This window comes from Helianthus annuus, chromosome 10 (genome assembly GCF_002127325.2).
Source record: "Helianthus annuus cultivar XRQ/B chromosome 10, HanXRQr2.0-SUNRISE, whole genome shotgun sequence".
NCBI classification, from domain to species: Eukaryota; Viridiplantae; Streptophyta; class Magnoliopsida; order Asterales; family Asteraceae; genus Helianthus; species Helianthus annuus.
The window spans coordinates 166656237-166678627 of record NC_035442.2 but is presented as its reverse complement, the minus strand read 5'-3'; the positions used below and the strand labels follow the sequence as shown (position 1 = coordinate 166678627).

The window sequence follows — 22391 nt, the reverse complement described above, 5'->3', positions numbered from 1 at the left end:
TAATCCAAATGCTACACATGTATTGAATTTCCAAGATAACCCGATCTGACTCGAAACGACCCAAAGAACATATAATCCGATCCAACTCAAAACACCCCGAAAAACATATAATCATGTATGCTAGAACACCTAATGTTAGACCATGGGGTATACTTTCACTATATGTAGGCACCACATCACCAAGCGTTACATCCTATTTAATCATATTTTTTTTCAAACTTATACACTTTGATTTTTCGTAATAATTTGATAAGTTTGGTAAATTAGCAAAAGTAAGAAACTATACAAGTCACATATGTCATATTTTCAAGGGAATCACTGAACCTTGAGCTACAAGGCTACAATGGTTCACTTTTGACTATTAGTCAAAACAAATTTTCACAAGCCAAAGTTGAATTTACCACTGTAAAGTTTTAACAGTTGATTCAAACATATATAATCTGAAGTCCATAAGGAGAAACAAAAGCAACATTTAGTTTTCAAAATATTATCATCCATACAAACATAACTAACACAAAATAAAAATAAAGATCTTACAATCATAACACAGTTGATTGTTAAGCTATATACTCTGCATATAACCGAACGAAATCGACACACCATGCTTATTTGTCCGCCCATCGTTACCAAACCTGGAACAAAAAACATAGATTAATATACGAAACACATCATCAAAGTACAAACATCTAAAAGGATGCATTTTCAAGTGAACGACGAAAAGATTTACAATAGCTTAGAACGATCCATCCAAGATGGCGGGAAGATCGCTGAAGCTCCAAAGATCCACCTCATTTCCACCATCTTGAGTAGCATCCGCATTCAGAAACGCATCAACCGAAGAAGCATCCCAGCTCTCTTCGAAAATCGGCATCTGAAACAGCGGTTCATCAGCAGAAACCATGTTTACAGGGTCTTGTTTCAGTTTCTTTGCAGGATTCATGTTAGCCATGAAGCTGACATCATCACTCTCGGAGAAAACAGACGTGATTTCAGGAGTTGTTGCGCAGTGATCCCAACCGAATTCAGCGGAACAACCAAACGAGTTGCTCCCCTGATCAGAACTTAAATTAAAAACACCAGAACCGTTTAATGGACTAAACTGTTTCACACCCATATCCTCAACAGTTGCAGGAACGTTAACTTGAGGCTTCGGTTCAAAGTACCCGAATGAACCATTACAGTCAGCAGTAGTCTTTTTGTTCAGTTTCACGTTAACCTTTTGGCGATTCAGGTTCACGGGTACATCCGGGAAGTTAACCTTGGCCTTATCCCCGCGGATCCTTCTCGCCTCAACATCATAGGCCCTAGCAGCTTCCTCAGCAGTATTGAAAGTTCCAAGCCACACACGGACCCCCTTTCGCGGGTCACGGATCTCGGCAGCCCATTTGCCCCACGGGCGCTGTCGGATGCCCCTGTACTGGTTTTTCCTTTTTCGTGAAGTCGATTTCTCAGATACATCATCAGACTTCACAGATTTTGAGCCTAAATCAAGTTGTTAAAAAGGATTAATCTTTCATATCTATATGTAATGATCCAGTAAAAAAAAATTTACATTATAAGTTATTAACAAATATAAGGTCATGCAAACTTAACCTATTTTTTTTCTAACAGGTTATGAATCAGAGAGGCTTCAAATCCCCTAAACTACACTTAATAAAATAAGCAATTAATTAATTAAAAAATTAAAAGGTAAGAATATACGTTCATGTATGCTTCAAAAAGCTTAAACAGACAAAAAGCAGGTTAGCAATAAAAAGATAATCTTTTTTCCGTGTTCAAAAATAGAATCTTTCTTCATCATGATCATCACCAAACAACTATTAATTATAATAATAATAATAATAATAATAATAATAATAATAATAATAATAATAATAATAATAATAATAATAATAATAATAATAAATAAATAAGTAAATAAATAAACAAATAATCCTATAAAATAAAAAAAATTAAAAAAAATATCATCCACTCAGAAAAATCAAAACTTTCTTACCAAACAAAACAGGAATTTAATCAAAATAAATCACAACTTAAAAAAAAAATTACCACGAGAAGAAGCAGCAGAGCTTTTGGAGGCAGAGAAATTGTAGGGATTAAGACGATGTTCAGCCTCAACCTGAGCCTCAACTTCATCTTTAAAGCCTCGAAAATCAGCTTCAAACTCATCTTCAAGATCAAAGATCTCAGATCTCAAGGGTTTGGAGTAGCATTTGCTAGGGTTTTTAAAAAAGTCGGATTGGGTCAAAAGAAGATCAGCAGCAGTCAAACGGCGAGACTTGTTCACCGAAGGTGCTATGAGATCGGAGATGATCGCACCACCACACATACCTAAATTTGATATTTGATTTCACACAGAAGGAGAAGAAGAAGAAGAAGAAATTGATTGTTGTGAAGAATTTGGGGGAAAATGGTGAAAGAGAGATTAGGTCTTGAAGATTGTACCACAGAGGGTGGGGTGTGTTTTATACCATCGAGGTGTTATGGGGGTGATGTGGAATTACTTTCTTGTCCTTCTTGGTGGTGTGTTATTACGTGATAGTCGCCTGGTGTCCGTACATTGGTAAGGGTATGTAGAGTTTGCTTTTTTGAGGGTAGATATGGTATTCTTAGGTCATATGTAATGGGGCGCGAGATGTGGGCATAGCGCCGCTATGGTGCCATTAACACCGCCCCCCGGGGCGCCATGAGGCAAAAAAAAGAATTGGCGTGATGTATTTCGCGGCGCGAGTTGATGGAATATTATATTTTTTGACCGTTTGATAACGGTCATATATAAAAAAAAAAAAAAATTCTAATTTTCTTATTTTTCACACTATAAAACCTCATATTCTTCCACTTTTTTTACAACTCATACCATTCTCATTCTCATTCTCCATATATTTTTAAAAAAGCTAGTCTCACTTTATAAAAAATGGGTTCCCCGTCGGAAGAGTCTTTCACCGAAATTTACCGAAGATATTTTTCGCCCGACGAAGACGCGGCCGAGGAAGAAGCGGTTACGAGTGCATGTACTTTTGTGCTACAAACATTTGAGCACATTCGGCCACCTCCCCCTCCACGACCCATCTTGCGACGCACCTATATCTTGCGAGATCGTGAAGCCGCGAACGAGCGTTTGATGAAAGACTATTTTGACGCGGCACCGGTTCACGGACCGAATGTTTTTAGACGACGTTTTCGGATGAGCCAAAGGTTATTTTTGCGCATTAACAATGACTTGGAAAATACGTACGATTTCTTTAAGCAAAGAATGGACGCACGAGGATATCTAGGCTTCACCTCAATTCAAAAGGTCACATCCGCCTTACGCGTATTATCATACGGAAACACGTACGACATCAACGACGAGTATTTGAAGATGGCGGAGAAAACAACCCGAGATACCTTGGAACATTTTTGCTATGGTAATTTTTAATTGTCTTTTATTTATTTACTTTTATACATTTATTTTTTCGTAACTTGTTAGTAAAACTTTTGTATATTAAATTACATTTTAGGAATATGCCAGTTATATGGAAAACGTTATTTGAGAAACCCCACTTGGAACGACCTTCAAAAAATATATGAGGTGCATCTAGAAAAGCATGGAATACCCGGCATGATTGGTAGCTTGGATTGTCGTCAATGGCGTTGGTATAATTGTCCAACCGCATGGCGAGGTCAACATACACGGGGTGATCAAAAAGGGCCAACTTTGGTATTAGAAGGTGTTGCGTCATACGACCTTTGGGTTTGGTCGGCCTTCTTTGGTGTAGCCGGGTGTTTTAACGATATTAATACGTTAGAGGCTTCACCATTAATCGAGGGCTACATTTCTGGAACTATACCAAAGGCCGGTTTCCATGCAAACGGGAACGATTACGAGCATGGCTACTACTTGGGCGATGGTATCTACCCCGAGTATTCGATTATTGTTAAAACGTTTTCAGAAACTTTCGATGAAAAAAGAAAGTATTTTAAAAAATTACAAGAGTCTTCGAGAAAGGACATCGAGAGGTGTTTTGGGGTTCTACAGCAACGATGGCATTTTATCAGAAATCCTTGTCGCATGTGGCATAAGGATAAAATACGAATGGCCATGTATGCTTGCATCATTTTGCATAATATGATCATTGAGGATGATGGAAAAGCGATATGCCAAAACTATATTCCCGAAGATTTGGTCGAACTACCCCAAGCGACAACGGAAGAGAGACTCGCAAATGCTCAACTACTACGATCTAGAGAAATACATAACACGTTGAAGGCGGATTTGGTTGAGCATGCTTGGGCGATTCGCCCAATTCGATTAAACAATGATCACGACGAAGATTCCGAGGAAGAAGTGGGGGAGGAATTCGAAGACGGGAACTTTGAAGACGTAGGTTTAGATGCTGGAGAAAACGAAGAGGAAGAAGGAGAGAACGAAGATGACACCGAAGAATAAATTTATTTTTTAGGTGTAATTTATTTTTTAGGTGTAATTTATTTTTTAATTTTAATGTAGTGTTTTTTATTTAATGAAATGTTTTTTTATTTTATAAAACTTATAAATTATTTAAAAAATAGAAAATTAAATTAATTTAGTAATGATTACACAGGGGCTTTATGACTACGGCCTCAAATTGCATAAAGCCCCATAAAGCCCCTTGCTGACGTGGCATGCCACATGGCGCATAACGCCCCTTTGAGGGCTTTATGACTACACATGCCCTTACGACTTGGTTTACGTATTATTCATGATTATGTTACGTGTATAGTACAATCATGTACTTCAAGTTTTATCTTCTTGACCGATAAAAGTCCGATTACTCGGGTAAACCGTTTAAATGAATCGAGTCCGAGCTCCTGTTTGAGCTTGACTCGATTAAATTATGAGAGCTCCACCAGACTTGAGCTCGGCTCTGTTCGAGCTTCCTCAGCTTGTTGATAGTTTATCAAACTTGGGATGAGCTCGTTTATGATCTATTAATTAATTTATTAAATAAAAAAATATAAATAAAAGTTTTGTTTAGGCTCACGAGTTCGATAAGTGAAGTTCGGGCTAGGTCTCGTTTACTAAACAAGTTTACTTTTAGGTTCGGGCTTAGCTTGCAAACAGGTTTAAATAAGCTCGGCTCGACTTGTTTAGAGGACAACTTTAAATCAGGAGTAAATGTTATTAAATAATAATAAAACTAATATTACACTAAGGCTCAATAAGGCTCTACAAGTCTGACGAGCTTCACATGTCAGACTCAAACTTGATAAATAAACAACCTTTATTTTAGGCTCAAGCTCAGCTCGGGCTAGAAAAGGCTCAGCTCGTTTCGAGTTTTTTCTCGAGCCGGTCTCGAGTAGCTCGCGAGTCGCTCGACTTGTTTGCACTTTTAACTAAACCAAATGTCGGTGACCCGGCTCATCACCAATCTAGAACAAACTAATCGCTCAAAAGCCCACTGTGATGCACCCATGGTTCAACCCAGAGCATTTTTGCTTCAGGAGAGACATGAACCCATAACCTTCACTTTGCATGAAGGACATGGAGCTGCCAATGCACCAAAAGGTTATCGACACTTAAAGTTTTATTGAATTTATTTACATATAATAATAACTAGTGATATTTCCCCGCGCTTCGCGGTGGGGATTAAATCGGTATTAATTTGGTTCGTTGCAGTACATGCACTTGATATAGTAATTGAAAGAGCAAGCATTACATCGATCAAAAACAAAAAAAACACATATATGTTGTTCAGTTGATATATGTTCGGTTTGCTTGTATTTTATGTTTATTTTAGTTCAACATTACGATATTTTTTTTGATAACGGGTATTCTTCTGCTATCGTACCGAACCCAATCGAAACCAATTTAACAACATTTGTATCGTTACCAATATCTTTTATTTTTAACTTTTTTTCTTTCAATAAACTGATAGTGTATCGCTAACATATTGCACCGAACATCATCGGTACCAGTATACATCTCGTTTTATTGTTTTCTGTTTGATAACAGGTATTATATGAGAGAACAAAATATACTTAAATCAATCTAAATCTAAATATTAATAAAAGACTCCAATTAATGCCACATGACATTTTCTCCTCAACTTATTAAATATTAATTAATAATACTTTAATATATCTAATATCTAATAGATTATTAACATCTCTTTAATTAATATAAATATATCTAATAAAAATTCGGATATGTGTTCATACACTCAAATGTAAAATAGAGATATAATTCTTGATTTGATAGGTATATAACGTCAAAGTGTTAATTACTTAATTATCAGTGTCTTATCATTATTTGTTGTAATTTAAAAGTTAATTTTTAAATTATCTATATATTAAAAAGCCATTCTTGTGCTTATAAATAGTAACACTAATATATATATTAAAGGGTAAGTTACACTTTTCGTCTTTATGTTTATATCGAATTGCAATGGAAACTCTTTAACTTCAATAATTACAATCATAATCCTTTATTTGTAAAACTCATTATACCTACGTCCGTTGGCCCTAACCAAGGTTTTACCTTCGTCAATGGATCGTCCCATTAATTCAACATAGCGATTTACATGAAATACATTTGATTGCTAAGCATGTTCTTATTGTACTTTAAAACTAAAACTCTCCATTTACATTTAATTTAGTTAGAGGCCTTTGAAACTATGATTTATGATTTTCTATTTTAGTTATACCGCTTATTTTTATTTACGTACAGATAAAATTTTTATTCAAAATTTAACGGGTCAAATGTAATGGAGTCTTTTTTATCGTGACGAACAATATCGACACCGTGCGAACAACTTCCGTAGCGATACAAAGTACTTTTTATATCGTAATCTATAGCGAGTGTCCGTACTATACCGATATTGCGATGAACCGAACTGATATCTCCCCAACAGTATCGGTACCACATCGATTCCATCTGAACAAGATATTCACTTTTATGGTTTTCCATAGATGTAAACACGTGTCCATATCCATTTGGGCATATCATGATTTTTTTGGGTTTTATCTTTCAGTTGCTATACCAAGTGTCAGTATCATTTCGATACCATAATAAACTGAACCATTACCAACCGAATTTCCGCGCGGATAAACTTTTAGATACAATTAATCCATTTTTTCAAGGATTATTATGCATTTCAATTTTTATGTTTTAATACTTTTAGTAGAATCCAAACTAATTCAATTTATTTGACTTTAACGTTCCCCTAAGAAATACTAATATAATATTAATATAAGATGAATAAAATAATTTTAAAATTAATGGTAAATTTATTATATCACAAATAGGTAAAAAAAAACAAGTCAATATTATTAAATTAACATTAAATTATTGTCTCCTATTTTTAAAAACATTTCCTCATTAAATTTTTTTCGGACACGTATCACTTTTTGGTGTTTTTTTCATCCTTATTTTTTCCTAAAAAAATAAATTTCCTATCGGATTGAAAATATTACATTTATATATCGGGTATCACCTAACCCGTACCCGCGGAATATTGCTTTTTTCTAATCCCATACTCAGCCTAATACCCGTCGAGTATTGGGTATACCCGTTCCGGATGTTTCGGGTTTCATGTATACATGTCGGGCCTGGGTATTTTACCAACCCAAAACACTATATGTATTAACTGATTACAATATATTTATTCAACATGTGTAATATATGTGTTTGTTCAACTCATGCAATAAACGATTTTTAAAAATGTAACTTTTTATTACTTTGTATATAAAATTTTATTTATTTAACCCGTGTAAAACACGGGGTTTTAACCTAGTTAAAGTAATAAACCAATAAAATAACAAAACCTTAGGAAAAACAATATTGAAAAAAATCAAAAATAATCGTTCCCTATTTTTATTTCAAGATTACGATGTATATTTTTTAAACGGATATTGTGTCGCTATCAAACCATATTCAATCAAAACCGATTGAATAACATTTGTATCCGTATCAATATTTATTTTTAGTGTTTTTGTTGCTTTTGATTAATTAATATCGTATCGCTATCATACCGTACTGAACAACGTCAGTACCAGTATACATTTATTTTTATGATTTCTTGTTTGATAACTGTTACTTTGATCGTATCTTAAAAGTTGTATAAAAATATATGTTTAAATCAATTAAATTAATAAAACAATATAATAATAAAAACCATAGAAAAAAAATAATATTAAAAAAGGAAAAAAAACACTGTTCATGGCCTGTTTGTATTAATATGTATAATATGTATAATAATGTACCCTTAAAAAAGCATGTAACAAAATTTAATGGAAATTGAAACTTGTAAACCATGACCTATTTTTGTTGTGGCTTGCAATTTGCATCTTGTACATTTCCTTTTTTTAAAAAACAATTACGACACGCGATATCAACGAGAATGAAGTTATGGGTTGGAGTAAGTTGTAAAGCAGAAAAAAAAGGGTGATACAAGGAAGATACATGAGAGAAGTCGTATGCGTGATGCGAGTTTCGTATGCTATAACTGTAAATACTTGTTATCTTTTTGCAACATAAAAAGGTAATTTGTAAATGAATTTAACCTATAAGATACTTTGTGGTGTGTTTGGTAGCTAAAAGTACACTCATAATGCTCTTTTATGATTATTTACTTGTAAAGTGGTTTATTATATAATAACTTAGCGTTTGCCTTTGCCATCTTCAACAAAAAGATACACATTCTTATAATAGCAATTGTAATTTGAATAAATGACGTTTCATGTATGGGTGTGTGTATATATAGCAAGCAAATATATATATATATATTAGGTTAGAACCCCGTGTATTACACGGGTTGAATAAATATAATTTTATATACTAAGTAATAAAATAGTTACATCTTTTAAAAACTCGTGTATTGTACGATTTGAATAAACACATGTCTTACACGAATAATGTAGTCCGTTAAAACATTTAGTCATCAAGATGTGTTTTCTAACAAAAGGAACTTTGAGATACTATTTACTTATTGTAACATCTCACTTTATTTTTATTAGGTTAGAGAGTTATGTATTACATGGTTTATAACATTTTACTTTGTTTTTTTTTTTATTTATTATTAGGTTAGAAACTTACGTATTACCTGATGTTGGATAATCAACAGAAAAAAAAAAGAAATATTTTAGTAAAAAATATTAAATATACAAGAGATAAGCTAGATATTATGATTTAATATTATTATTTCATTGGAGTATAAAACGGGATAATAGGATCCTTTATTAGAAATAGGATTCTTTGTTTTTTGAACGGCTAACTGCTTTTCACGTGTAAACCCACCCTTTCGGAGCTATGTCCAAAGACCGACTACTCGACCATCGCTAGAGATGTATAAAACATATATATGTTCTACATGTATAATGTATTGAATAAATCCTTTTAACGAAACAGTTGATTAACATAAATATTTTTATTTTAATATATGATTATCAGTTATCATTGTCCTTATTATCAAAATAAAAAAACAATTAAAACAACCAATTAAATAAAATCTTTATCTTTATAAATATTTAAAACACTAAAAATGATGGACTTTCTGATCTTACTTGCATTCCTTCATTGATGTGATGTAATCTCGGTATATTTTTTTAGATTTTAATAATTAATATATGATTATAATAATTAATATATTATTATCAGTTATCTTTGTCTTTATCATTAAAATCTCTTCTACAAATTTTAAATTTAATATTATCAATAATTGACTTTTCACAAACCTCATAAAACGCCATGTGTACCTAACATGATTTATTTTATTATATGTATAGATATTAATATACGGTCATTTGAAGGTTTTTTTTTTAATTAATAATATGTATCTCATGGTTCAAAAGATATTATCTTTTCCCAACCATGACTGGACAAGTATTTTTTTATACTATTAATATCTATGAAATTTATCCATAGTATTGCGACTTAGAATGGAAGGGGCATGTTAAGGTAGTACTCTAGCACTCTCTAATCCTATAGTGTCATGTCAATTCAACAAGTATCCTAGAACCACTAAAATGCTGGTGGTACGAACCCACAAGTACCCTAGAATTATGGACCGATATTTTACTCCACCCACCAATCAAACACACCATAAAGAGATGGCTCCACTTCCTCACACACACCTTAAGCGGCAAACTACCCGTGCAATCCTAGCGGGTGGCGGAGGTGTTGCCGCATGGCTTCGAACCCTGAATGGGTCTGCCGCATCCCCCCCCCCCCCATTTTGTTCATAATGTGACATTACTGTCTTTAAGAATAAGTCACGTATTTTTATATTTGAACGGAAAATGTTATTTCTACTCTTCTTATACCAATAATTTTAAACTACTCAATTACTTAGGTTTGAACCTGAGATCTTCTTCTAAAAGATGTATGTCTTACCAAGTGGGCTAGCCCCAAAATAAGTCACGTATTGTACTTTGATGATCTAAGTTGTGGTCCCAGTTTGCAATCACTTGGTATACAATTTGATGAGATAAAGACAAAGAACGCTCTATTTGTGAATAGTACAAAATGTTTTGTTGGTCGTATCGTTAGCAACCCCATAGTGATAAGTTTGTTGGATATCATGATGGGTAGGATTTGAACAAACTTTCGCTACTTAAAAATCATAAAAGATATATTCGTAACTTTATCTTAACACAATAAATTTTGTCCTAAGAGCGCTATGAAACAAGCCTCATGTTCATCTTAGAACACATTTCATCTTGTATGTTTATTATCGTTAAATTCATTTCTTATGTGATTTTGCTTTTAAACCAAGTTATCACTACATCATGATTGTTTTGTTACTTTTAATAAATTAATTTTCTGAGTACCATTTGTGAAGCTTTGTTTACCTCTTGAATTCATCCACAGATATACAATTTACAAAATATGATATTGTAACACTCTAATTAAGTAAATAATTAGTTGATAATTATATGCATTTATATTTTGGTAGGTATAGCATTGATATTTGATAAGCACAAGCCCTAGTACCCATGCCTTAATGCGATTAAATTTACCTTTCATTTTTGACAAGATCTCACAACTCCACCACTCATTTATTGCGTATGTTTCCTAGATGGAAAACTACCTTTTTTTTATTATAAATATATAATTGAATGATATGAGGGTATACGGGGCACTTCTCGGGGAGGCAAGCGGTGACCCCAGTCCTCAAGCGAGAACACCGCCGTCATCACCGCGGTGATGCAATTTCGGTGAGCAGGATCGGTGTGTATTCACCGCACAAGAATTGCACAAGGATCGAGGAATAACGTTGGGCAACGGTCAAATTTAAAAAAAAATCAATTTAACCAATATAATAACCAACTTCAATCTAATTTTTTTACCACAGCCATTCTAAAACTTATACTCTAAAAATCTATCAAATACAACACAAAGCCAAACCGAGCAATGGAGAACCAACCCCGCGAAGCCAAGAAAAAATCTAAGGGACACGACTCGCAACCGTCTCGTGGTGGTTCAAGCGGTGCAAGTGCACAACCACAACCCCCTTTCGGATATACTTCACAACCCCCGTTTTTTTACCAACAACCTTCACACCCCTCCTTTTACAACACCCAACCACAACCCACTTTCGGCTATTTTCAAAATTTGTTATCAATGGATCCTCAAACCCCCGCCTACGACCCGTATGGTTTTCGTTCCCCACAAGTTCCATCTCCACGAGAAAATGTTGAACGTCCTCTACCTATTCACGAGGACGAGGACGAGGAAGTAGTGCCCGAAACTCAAAATTTGGGCCACTATGAAGATGACACCGGCGACGATGAATATAATGTGGATGAAGACGCCGGCATCGAAGAAGATGACGCTCGGGATAAAAAGGGAAAAATGGAGCGCCAAAATTGGACAAAAGTCCAAGAAGAGGCGTTGGCGAAGGCGTGGGTACATTGCTCTACCAACAAAAAGAAGGGCAATCAACAAACCTGCGATGGTTTTTGGCGTAGGATTTTAGATCATTATAACGCCACCGTTGGTGGAAGTAACCGGACCGTGCATCAAGTACGGTCTAAATGGACCCCGATGATGACGAAAATAAACTTTTTCAACGGCCTATACCAACAAGCGGTAAAAATTTTATTTTTTAACGTTGTATATTTTTTAATTTTGTTTACTAAGTTCATATTTTTTTAACACTTGTTATTTTATAATATGTAGGATCGCACACGAGGAAGCGGGTGTAGCGATCTCAACGTGATGAAAGTCGCTTTAAAGGAATTTAAAGATAGATATCCGAGCGGTTTTCAACATGTCGGGGCATGGGAGGTCGTTTGAAAACACGACAAATGGGCCCAAGTCCCATTGTTGGGTGAGGAAGGGGAAGGTTCGGCACAAAAAAAGAAAGCCCGTTGACGTGGACCCTTCCATACCCGATATGAACGAAGACCCCTCGCCACAAAGAACATAACGGCGAGACAAGCGTCAAGCGACATCGTCCGAGGGCTCGGCCGAGTTGGCGGCACAATTCAAAGAGTACACCGCCATGAAAGAAGCGAAGCACGCGATTGAATTGGAGGCGATTGAATTGAGGAAGAAAAGAGAGTCGGAGGCTCGCGAGCTCATAACGGAACAACGCGAGACGATGAGAAACTACGCATACGATCGAGATATGAAAACATTCCTCAAGCCGCACGACGATGCTCCGCCGGAAATGTTGCCGTTCATCCTCGCCTGAAAGCGCGATATCGCTAACAAGTACGGGTGGCCGTGCAATTTCTAAAATTTTTATGTAGTATTGCGATGTAATTTTTATTTTATTAAATGAAATGTAGTTTTTTATTTTATGAAATTATGTTTTACTTTTTATAAAAATATTTTCTTAATTAAAAAAATAAAAAAATAAGTCCTCCAAGAGAGGAGTGCCGTCATCCAATTAAGGGTGTGAGGGGAGTTGACGTGACGCGTGCTCATTGGCCCTGCGTAAGAGAGAGGACTCCCTTAAGAGAGAAGTGCCCCTCTCACCCTGATACTAATACAAGTATTTAAAGATATATGAAACTACAAAATAAGTTGAACTTGATTTTGCATGTATATTGGATAGAAAATTTTAAAAGAAGGCACAAACGTTAAGGCATAAGGCGGATGGAAGGGGGGCTGCACTTTGTCAAGTTGTAGGCACTTTAGTGGTCCTTCTATATAATTTCACTCATCACTCGATATTTATCATCATTTTATCGATACATATAACATATAACTAAAAGATCTATATATTTGGTATATTCAATTGTTTGGTCGTATTATTATCTTTAACTTTAGTACTTTCATTGAATATCAAATATATTTTAAGACCCCTATGTCATGTCGGAACCGGTAAATAAATAAAGAATGGATGTAAAAACGTTAAATCACGCACACGTATTGTACCGTGTAAATTTGTCAAATTTAGACTGAAACGTAACTTATTATCATAGATAATTATAATGATAATAAATTTATAAAGTATAAGGTTTATTAAAATTCAAACTAAACTATAAGAATTATGTTATATACTTTAAAGGAGAAACAAAAAATCATTATTACCAACGAAATTAAAATTACTAATAGTATAAAAAGGAAAAAAAGTAAAATAATGAAATAGGGTATAAATGAAAGAGCACATGTTACAAAAGGAAATATGCACAAATCAACTCTATGATAACTTTGGGCTAATATCCCGTTATCCATCACTTATGGCTTAGTGCTAGAGAGATTTGGATTCTCTAATGGAGGTCAAATGTAACAGTCCAGTGTAACCGTACCATAATATTGTCCACTATGGCTGGGACGAACCACCGTAATATTGTCTTGTTCATGAATTTAGATGTGTATGCATACTTAATACTACTTTATACTTCTTCATTGTTCCACTTGCGTGTTTGTGATGATTTGTCATGTATGAATGCTAGTTAGGTCTCCTACTGTGTGTTTGCGATTAGTTTAGGTTAATTGATGACGATTTCCGTAGAAACTCTGATTAAGGATTTGGAGGTTTTAAGTGTTCTGCCTAGTCTAATAGCCATGAGGTGAGGATTAGTTAGCTTTGTCTTTGTCATTAGACGGTTTAGGTTTTGATTACGTGTGAGCGGGTCTTCCTTTATTGTCTTTTGATAGTTGCCAACCAAAATCTGAATAAGTGTTCTTACATAACCCTTTTACACTTTAGGGTGCACTAAGATTGTCGAGCTGTGAGGTAGACCGTCTTTTGGGTACTTTAGCATTATCGGATTTGTTGTGAAGCGATTCGACTAACCGGTGTGTTTAACAGCTTTTAGGGTTCTTTGCGGACACCTCGAGAAGGGTCAAGGATCCTTTAGGATTACCCATTTGTTTAGTATCACAGATCCCGGTTCCGTCTTAGTTACCAATACCCCGATAGAAAACCATGATTCACGAGTAGGATTTCAAACCTAGGTAGTACTTTTATCATTATTTGATTTCACTTACAGTTAGAGTTCGTGTCTCAGTTTGTGTTAGCTAATCTCTTAATTAATTGCATTAGGATAGTTAGAAACCCCCCTCAAAACATAAAAACAAAATAAAATCAGTAGTGTAGATAAGTAATCGAGTCTAGTTCACGTTTTCAATAGTAGTCTCGTGGATTCGATATCCGGACTTACTTTAGCTTTACTAGCGTCGACAGGTTCACTTGTCTGTCAGTAGTTTAGTTTTAGAGAGTCTAGAGTATTATTTAGTGTCTAGTTTAGGGTGAATTTAGTTAATATTAGTTAAACTACTTTTAGCACATCACTCCCTTTATCTTGCTTGTTATCCACTCCAAATTACACCTCCTTCCCAAAATCATCATCATCATCATACTCAGTATATCCCATCAATAGCAAAGCTTTGCTATGGTAGGGTCTGAGGAGGGTAAGATGTAGACAACCTTACCTCTACCCCGTAGGAATAGAGAGATTGCTTCCAGTGAGACCCCTCGGCTCGGTAGTAGTTTTGCATCGAGCCTTTGACATAAGACACATAACACTTATCAATTGGGACAAAAGCCGATTAGCGCATGTACCTCATTCCCAAAATATTACCGCAAAATAGGGTTGGCATATTGTGTCAGAAATGACCTGTTAAGACACGAACACGAAACGGGTAAAGACGGACACGACACGGAATCTTATCATGTCAGTTTTTCCAAACACGATCACGAACCTGATAATAAACAATTTACACGAACACAACCTGTTAAAACACGAAAAAACTTACAAGTGTATCATACAACCTGTTAAGAAATGAACATTACTTGTTAAGACACGAACACGACCTGCTAAGACAAAAGCTTGCCCTATTAAGACACAAGCTCGCCCTGGAGGGGTGGAGTGTGGAGTCTAGGGCTGGCATATCATGTCAGATACAAACACAATAATACATGAACACGAACATGATAAGACACGAACACGATAAGACATAAACACGAAGTAGCTTCCTTATCATCAGGGGAATTTGATTTGGGGACATGATGAAGATTTTGATGGGCAACGCTATTGGGGGTGTCAACACCTGAAAGGTACTCACCCTAATTATAAGATATTGTGGGTGTAAGGTGAAACTGAGACTCAAAACAAGGGGAATCAGTATGATTGAAAGGGTTGACAACGGGATTTGAACACCATTAATTGAAATCAAGACCGAATTGAAGGAGTGATGCGACTGAAAACTGAGAGAGTATCATACAAAATTGAAGTAGATGGGAAAGAGAACTACAGAGATTGAGAAGAATATGACGTGGATTAACAGGAAAACCATCGTTTGCCAATCAACAAGAATTCTAGTGATTTTACTTCAGCATCTGTAGTTTTATACATTGTAGTTCAAATTAGCATTAAGATCTAGCAGCAAGATATGATATTAACATATTTTGATCTAGACTTATCGGTGATTTATTTGACCAATTTGAATCGGGTTGGACGCAACGTGCTTCCTCTGGTGCTTTTGCTTCGTGGAAACATAGTTAGTGGTGGTGGTGCTTTTTGTAACAACTCTCACTAAAATTAATACTTAGTATATTAATTATCTATTAAGGAAACCCTAATTGAGAAACCCAAGAAATTCTGCATAAACCCTAAAATTTTCAGAACAATCAGAATCAGGATCAGGGCCCCTAAAACTCAGGGGGGTAAAACCCTAGTCACGATTATCTAAATAAAACGCTGTCAAAATTAAAATTTACGAATCTGTCAAGTCAGCAAGGCTAGTCAAGAACGTGGCTAACCTATAGTGATTTAGTGTCCCTTACGGACCGTAAGGGATAAGGCTTACGGTCCGTAAGCCTGGCCAATTTTGTGTATAAATAGCAGACTTTGGGACTTGAATTCTGGAATTAAAACGACGTAAAATTTCGCTACATGCACTGAGTTACGTTCTGTCTATTATCAAAACACACACGGATCACTAATCGCCGCCGTAATACCGGGTAATAACTCGATCGCTATTACGATTCAACGTCCGATCGATTGTAACTATCCAACGATTGTTTGAGTGCTGCTCAAATTGAGTTTATACTTTGTTATTCATCGTGATTTCAACTTGAATGTTTGAGTGTTGTCTGAACTCGGACTACACTCTGTCATTCGTTGTGAATCCGCTGAATTGTTAAGTATTGCACTTTATTAATCGTTGTGAGGCTCTAATCTCGTGAATTGACGTAACTGCTGTATTAGTTACTGATATTTGCTAATTTACACATATTTTAGTCCCCCGTTTTACCCCTATTTTATGCGTTTTCGGCCGTAAAACCGTCATTCGGATACTTAATTATCTACACTTATGTTTACAGGCCTAAAACAGCATACCAGACAAGATGATAGCAAAAACGAGGACTTTCCGGACAAAACGACGAAGCTGCGAACCTTCTGTTAGAAAAACTGACCTGGGCGTGTGGAACGGTCGTGCGACCTGATGCACGAACGTGCATCTCCGATAACTCATGAAAGGCCCGGAAGTGAACGAGGGTGCAACTCCGCGTGCAGGGCATTGAAGGCCAACCCGGGAATGCACGGTCGTTCCAGATCTTGCACCCCGTGCGGATCCGATGATCAAGCCAACCTCGGAACTGAACGACCAGTGCGACCAGGCGTGTAACAAGAACCCGGTAATGAACGACCGTGCCATATGAAGAACGGGCGTGCGTGTCCGAAGACCAGTCAACGATCTGCTGATGTCATGCAGTATGGTGGACCACCACCAATAATTGCTTAAAGTGCACGGTCGTGCGATCCGTGCATGACCGTGCGACATCGAAAAAGCATAAAAACAGAACAGAAACATTCTGTTGGTAACTCTGGAATTTTGGAGAGCTTCACAGGCGATTTTCAGGCTCCGGAAGCATCAGCTTTAGCCCGGATTCAAACCACATTGCCCGGTTTAGCTCGGTTACTATCCGGATTCTCATTCTTATGCTTGTTTATGGTTTGGTTTCTCAAATCTTTCCATAATTTTGTTATGTTTCAAGCATTTAGACTGATTACTATATATTAATGTAAGCCTTTGGGCAAAAACACAACAATCCCTTGCTTGATTATAACCATTAGTATGTTAACCTTTGTTTGTAATGACATTTGGAAGTATTTTCTATGATTATCTTTGATGATTAGTTTGCAACCTTGTTATTGATATTGATTTCTTGATTATAAGTAATTGTGTTGGATGATTGGTGCTTGGTTAGTTAAGATAGTTGAAAAATGAAGCTTAATTAATCATGTATTAGTAAACTTTTAATTTGGTTAACTAGTTTAACTTGGTTAAAATATGGGCACCATGATACTAGAAATGGTTAGTGGTTTAATAAAATGTAATTATTGTTAATCAAGAAAGCTTGCCCTCACGGAAGGACTCTAACGGGTTAGATGGTGTTGTTATGAATTCTTGCCATGATTTGTTAGCTTAGTTAGTAGTTTCGGCCAAAATTGCTATCTTGGTGAATTTATGCGCAAGATTTGTAAAATGAACTCGGTTGTGATTTAATCTAGTTTATGCTTGTCTTGGTGGTTGCATTATGTTTATTGGTGTCGCTTTCCTTGATTAAGTGAGGTTAGAAAACTCCTAACGGATGACTAACTTATTTTTAGGAGATTTTCATAGACATTTATCAATTGCACATTAAAGAACAATTTTAGGTGGTTAAAGTGTGTTTATCGTTTTAACTTTCCGAATGATTGTCATGTTAGGATTCCCGAAAGAGATACTAATTGTCTCAAAATGGAAAATTGACCGAATACTTCTAGTGCCAAAACTGACTTAGTTGACATGCTTTGGTTGTGTATTAAGCAAGGCAATTTATATATAATCTACTATGTTTTATAAATATTTGTTTATGCTTCCTTTAGTTTAATTAAAAACCAAACAACTTATGTTTTTACCGGTAACTTAGTGACAAAGTTCTAGTATTATTTCTCCGCCCATTTTCGTGGATCGATACTTGGTTCTTACCGATACTTTACTACATATATGACGGGGTACACTTGCCTCTTTCGTGTGTGTTTTGATGTAAAAGTAATAATCACTTTTATAAATTTAAAACCAAATCGTGTGTAATTTCATTGTAAAAATATGTATAGTCGCGCACACGTCAAAGTTTTTGGCGCCGTTGCCGGGGAATGGCGAGTTTTAGGAACGACCCGAGTCATTGTGTTATCGGTGTATATACTTGTTAATATTTTTGTGTATTTTCGTGATTATTTATTTGTTGATTTATTTGTTAATATTTCTTGCTTTTAATTCAATTTATTCATTTTCGTGATTCTTTTGTACACTTGTACATTTTTATTCTATTTATTTGTTCTAATCCGGATTTATTTATTCATTTATTCGTTGAATTTTCGGCTCTTAAAAATCGTTTTTAAACTAGTCGATTCGATTATTTTCATTGCTTTTATTTTTATAAAAATTTCGGCCCATTTTCGGATTTTTATAAATTTTTCAGCCCATTTAAAATAATATTCTGTTTCTTTTCAGCCAAAAAAACAAAAAACAGCCTTATTATAATAATATAATATTCTTGTCGAGCAATTTTTCGTGTCCTCAACCCCCGCTCCCGACGCTGCTGAGCCTTCAGACGAACCCGAGCGTGATCTGAGGAGACGTCTTCATTAGAGATCCCGTGCGGTTGCGCTGCAACTCGCAGCAGCTGTGGACGAGCAGGTGGTATCCGCTGAGACAGAGGGCCCAGCCGACGAAGGACACATCATCATGGCTAATGACAAGAAGCGTGTTTACGAAAAAGCTTCATTCACGTTGGACAGGACCATACACAGTTAAAGAGGTATTTCCGTATGGGACTGTTGCAATAGAGAACGCGGACGGCGTTATTTTCAAAGTAAATGGGCATCGCTTGAAGTTGTACGTTGCCGGGCCGATAGAGTCGGCGATGGAGGTCATTGAGCTCCAAACCCCGCACACATCATAAGTGTGGGGAGGAGAGAGTCTACGCTGCTGACTCGCCGACAAAAATGCAGCAAGAGCGTATTTTGCGCTTTAGGGGTAGTATCGCCTTTTTAGGAATTTTTCTAGTTTTAGCTTGGAGTCTTGCTATCGACTCGTCGACAAAAATTTAGCATGAGTCTACGCTACTGACTCGCCGACAAAAATGTAGCAGGAGCGTCTTTGGCGCTATAAAGGTAAAATTGTCCTTTTTTGTGTTTTTGTAGTTTTAGCGTAATTTAGGTTAGTTAGGTAGTTTCCGTTAGTTTGTTTTAGTTTCGTACGTGCCGAGCGAAGGTTCTGTGTTGCAATATTGTTAGAACAGTTGGCATGTTGAAAAAATGGCGAAAAACGGCCAAAACAGTTGCTGGAAATGGCTTCTGCGGAAAATTCTGATCTGCAGCTGTTGCACGGCCGTGCGACCTGATGCACGACCGTGCGTTTCCGAGGGCCGGCATGTTGGATCGCACCCCCGGTGCATCTCCGAGAACAGTGACTGGGATTGAGCGACGTCGGTGACGCACGACCGTGCGAAAGGTCGAACGACCGTGCGTTAGGCTGAGGGCAGTTTTGTCATTTGGCACTATAAATACCCTCATCTGCAGCCCCCATTCACAACTCACGAAACCCTAGTCGCACCAGGCCGTTCCAGACCGTTTTTGCTTCAAATCGCACGGTTTCTTCGCACGGTTACACCCTCCTTCGCACGGTACGTTCCTAGTTGTAGATTATATGTTTCTTTGCTTTCTAGGTTAGATTTCCTCCGATTCTTCAAGGAATTTTTAGGGTTCTCTTCATAAACAAATCGAAACCCTAGCCCTTGCAAGAATCATGTATATCGTGAACACCCGGTTGAGATTCCGACCCCTGTTGGCCCAATACTTGTTGAAATTTGCAAAAATCAGGCTGTTATTAGATCAGGGGTTCGAAAAACTGCAGAATCGGAGTTGCACGGTCGTTCCTTGGTGGAACGGTCGTGCCTTGCCGACTGTTCACTGATTCTGATGTTGGCTCGGTATTGCACGGTCGTGCCATTGGTCGCACGCCGTGCGTTTACGACATGTGCCGATCACATCTGCTTGATCTCGGTGATGCACGACCGTGCGGCAGGCCGCACGCCCGTGCCAATCGCCCAGATGGACCATCCTTTCCTTCAATTCGATCCCAACAATGAGCGAGAGGCTTTGTGCATCCCGAAACGAGACACATTATGGGCACGGAGGGGGCAGTTCGGAGTCCCCCGATGGTTGGATTGGGAAGTGATGCAGGAACTCAATCAGTATGACAGACTAGATGACATGATGAGTCGCCCGCTTGCAAATCTGGTCGGTTGCAACCGACCCGTTTACCTAGAGATGACCATAGAGTTCTTCGCTTCCTATGCCTATGAAAAGTCGGTTGCTCATCGAAGACCCAAATTCCGCCACAAGGAGCGGGTAGCTTTCAGGTTATGTGGTCGATGGCATAGGTGGTCGGTTGGTCGTTTGGGTAGAAGGCTCGGGATTTATGCTAGGGAAGACATGGATGATCCCGATATCTTCACAGATCAGTTCACCTTCCCTTCTGATGCAGCACGGGATGCATTTTGGGCTGCAAATGCCGTTGGGGACCCCTACAACCCGAGGATGTCGAAGGCCTCGCGACTCAGAGACCCTCTGGTGTCACACCCCGACCACGTTAAAACAATAAACCGTGGCGGAAACGTCGGGGAGTGTTGTAACAGAATTATTGTTTCACAACCATGGTAACCAAATGTTTTGTTTTATTAAATTATTTTGTAATGTACATTGTCTTTAAATCAAAACAAACAAACTACATATTGTTTATAACTGTTTTTAAATCACTAAGGCCTCGTCCAGGTCCTATGTGACACAAGCTTCCTAGCAAGCAACATCAAGCAATACCACCTGAAACATATGTAAAAAGTAAAGTCAGCAAAGAAATGCTGGCGAGTACATAGGTTTTGTGGGAGTATCGGATTCATGGCTTGTTTATATGTTGCAGTACCTCGTTAGACTACAAGAGTCAAAATACAAACCTCGTTTAGAAAAGTGTATTGCAACATAGTTTAACCAACTCAAATCAAATTGGTTATATAAAATCTCGTAGCCATGACTCGTAACTCAAAAACATTTGTTTTAGTATAACAACTTGTAAACATCTCGTAAAAACTCGTTAATAAAACTCGTATGGTTTATATCGTTTTTAAAAAAAAAAAACCTTGTGAACTAAATAATGACACACAGTGTAATATGATAGAAGCACTTATATATAAGATGTACCAGCGGCGTATCTACCATGATTCTATCATACTACACCCGTCCCATTATCTAATCACTACCCAAAACCAATCGTTTAATTCGTCTATCTCGTTTCAAATCGTGTATCTCGTTTCAAATTGTTTAACTCGTCCCAAAATCGTATTCGTTTTAATAGTGAAACTACTTTTGGTCATCTTGCTAACAACATTCAAACTTTGTGACTCGTCTAACTCGTTTCTCGCATTAACAAACCACCATAGGGTAAGTTAACAATAACAGATTCGGTCATTATCTACATAACCCCCACACATAACAATGGGTGTAGTCTGATAACGGGATTTGTCAGATCCTATGGTACCATAACCTAATACTGGTCGGCTTGATCAGAGCTAATGAATGTCATTTGTTATGTAAATACAACCAACAAGTCTTGTTCACCATATTGAAATCTTTATTAGTTTAGTATAAACCATCGCTTTTGAAATCCTCGTTTTAAACCTTGAAATTCGTTTTGTACATATGAATCACCCCAAAACAATTGAAAACAATAAAATAGGGGAACTATGTACTCACTTGGGATTGCTAATTAGTCTTGAGAATAAGACCAATTTAAGCTCCAAGTATCACGGAATCAACCGGCACCTAGTATAGGTAACTATGTTAATAAATCGGCTCCTAAATCGGGAGATAGGATAGAATGAGGTTCTATAAATCAAATGAGTAATTGCACTCATATGGTATGATTT

The 22391-nt window shown here is 36.7% G+C and overlaps 2 protein-coding genes across 2 annotated transcripts; one reads left to right on the top strand and one right to left on the bottom strand.

Annotated features, from left to right (window-relative positions):
• Positions 1–408: 408 nt before the first annotated feature.
• Positions 409–2539, bottom strand: LOC110886439 (ethylene-responsive transcription factor RAP2-12). The gene is made up of 3 exons (XM_022134230.2): positions 2050–2539; positions 728–1482; positions 409–632 (listed from the first exon to the last, which is right to left on the bottom strand). The coding sequence occupies exons 1-2, from the start codon at positions 2327–2329 to the stop codon at positions 734–736; spliced, it is 1029 nt and encodes a 342-aa protein (XP_021989922.1). The 5' UTR covers positions 2330–2539; the 3' UTR covers positions 409–632; positions 728–733.
• A 278-nt stretch (positions 2540–2817) lies between these two features.
• On the top strand, positions 2818–4449 carry LOC118483218. Its single transcript, XM_035978774.1, has 2 exons — positions 2818–3407; positions 3501–4449. The coding sequence occupies exons 1-2, from the start codon at positions 2915–2917 to the stop codon at positions 4427–4429; spliced, it is 1422 nt and encodes a 473-aa protein (XP_035834667.1). The 5' UTR covers positions 2818–2914; the 3' UTR covers positions 4430–4449.
• The last annotated feature ends 17942 nt before the right edge of the window (positions 4450–22391 follow it).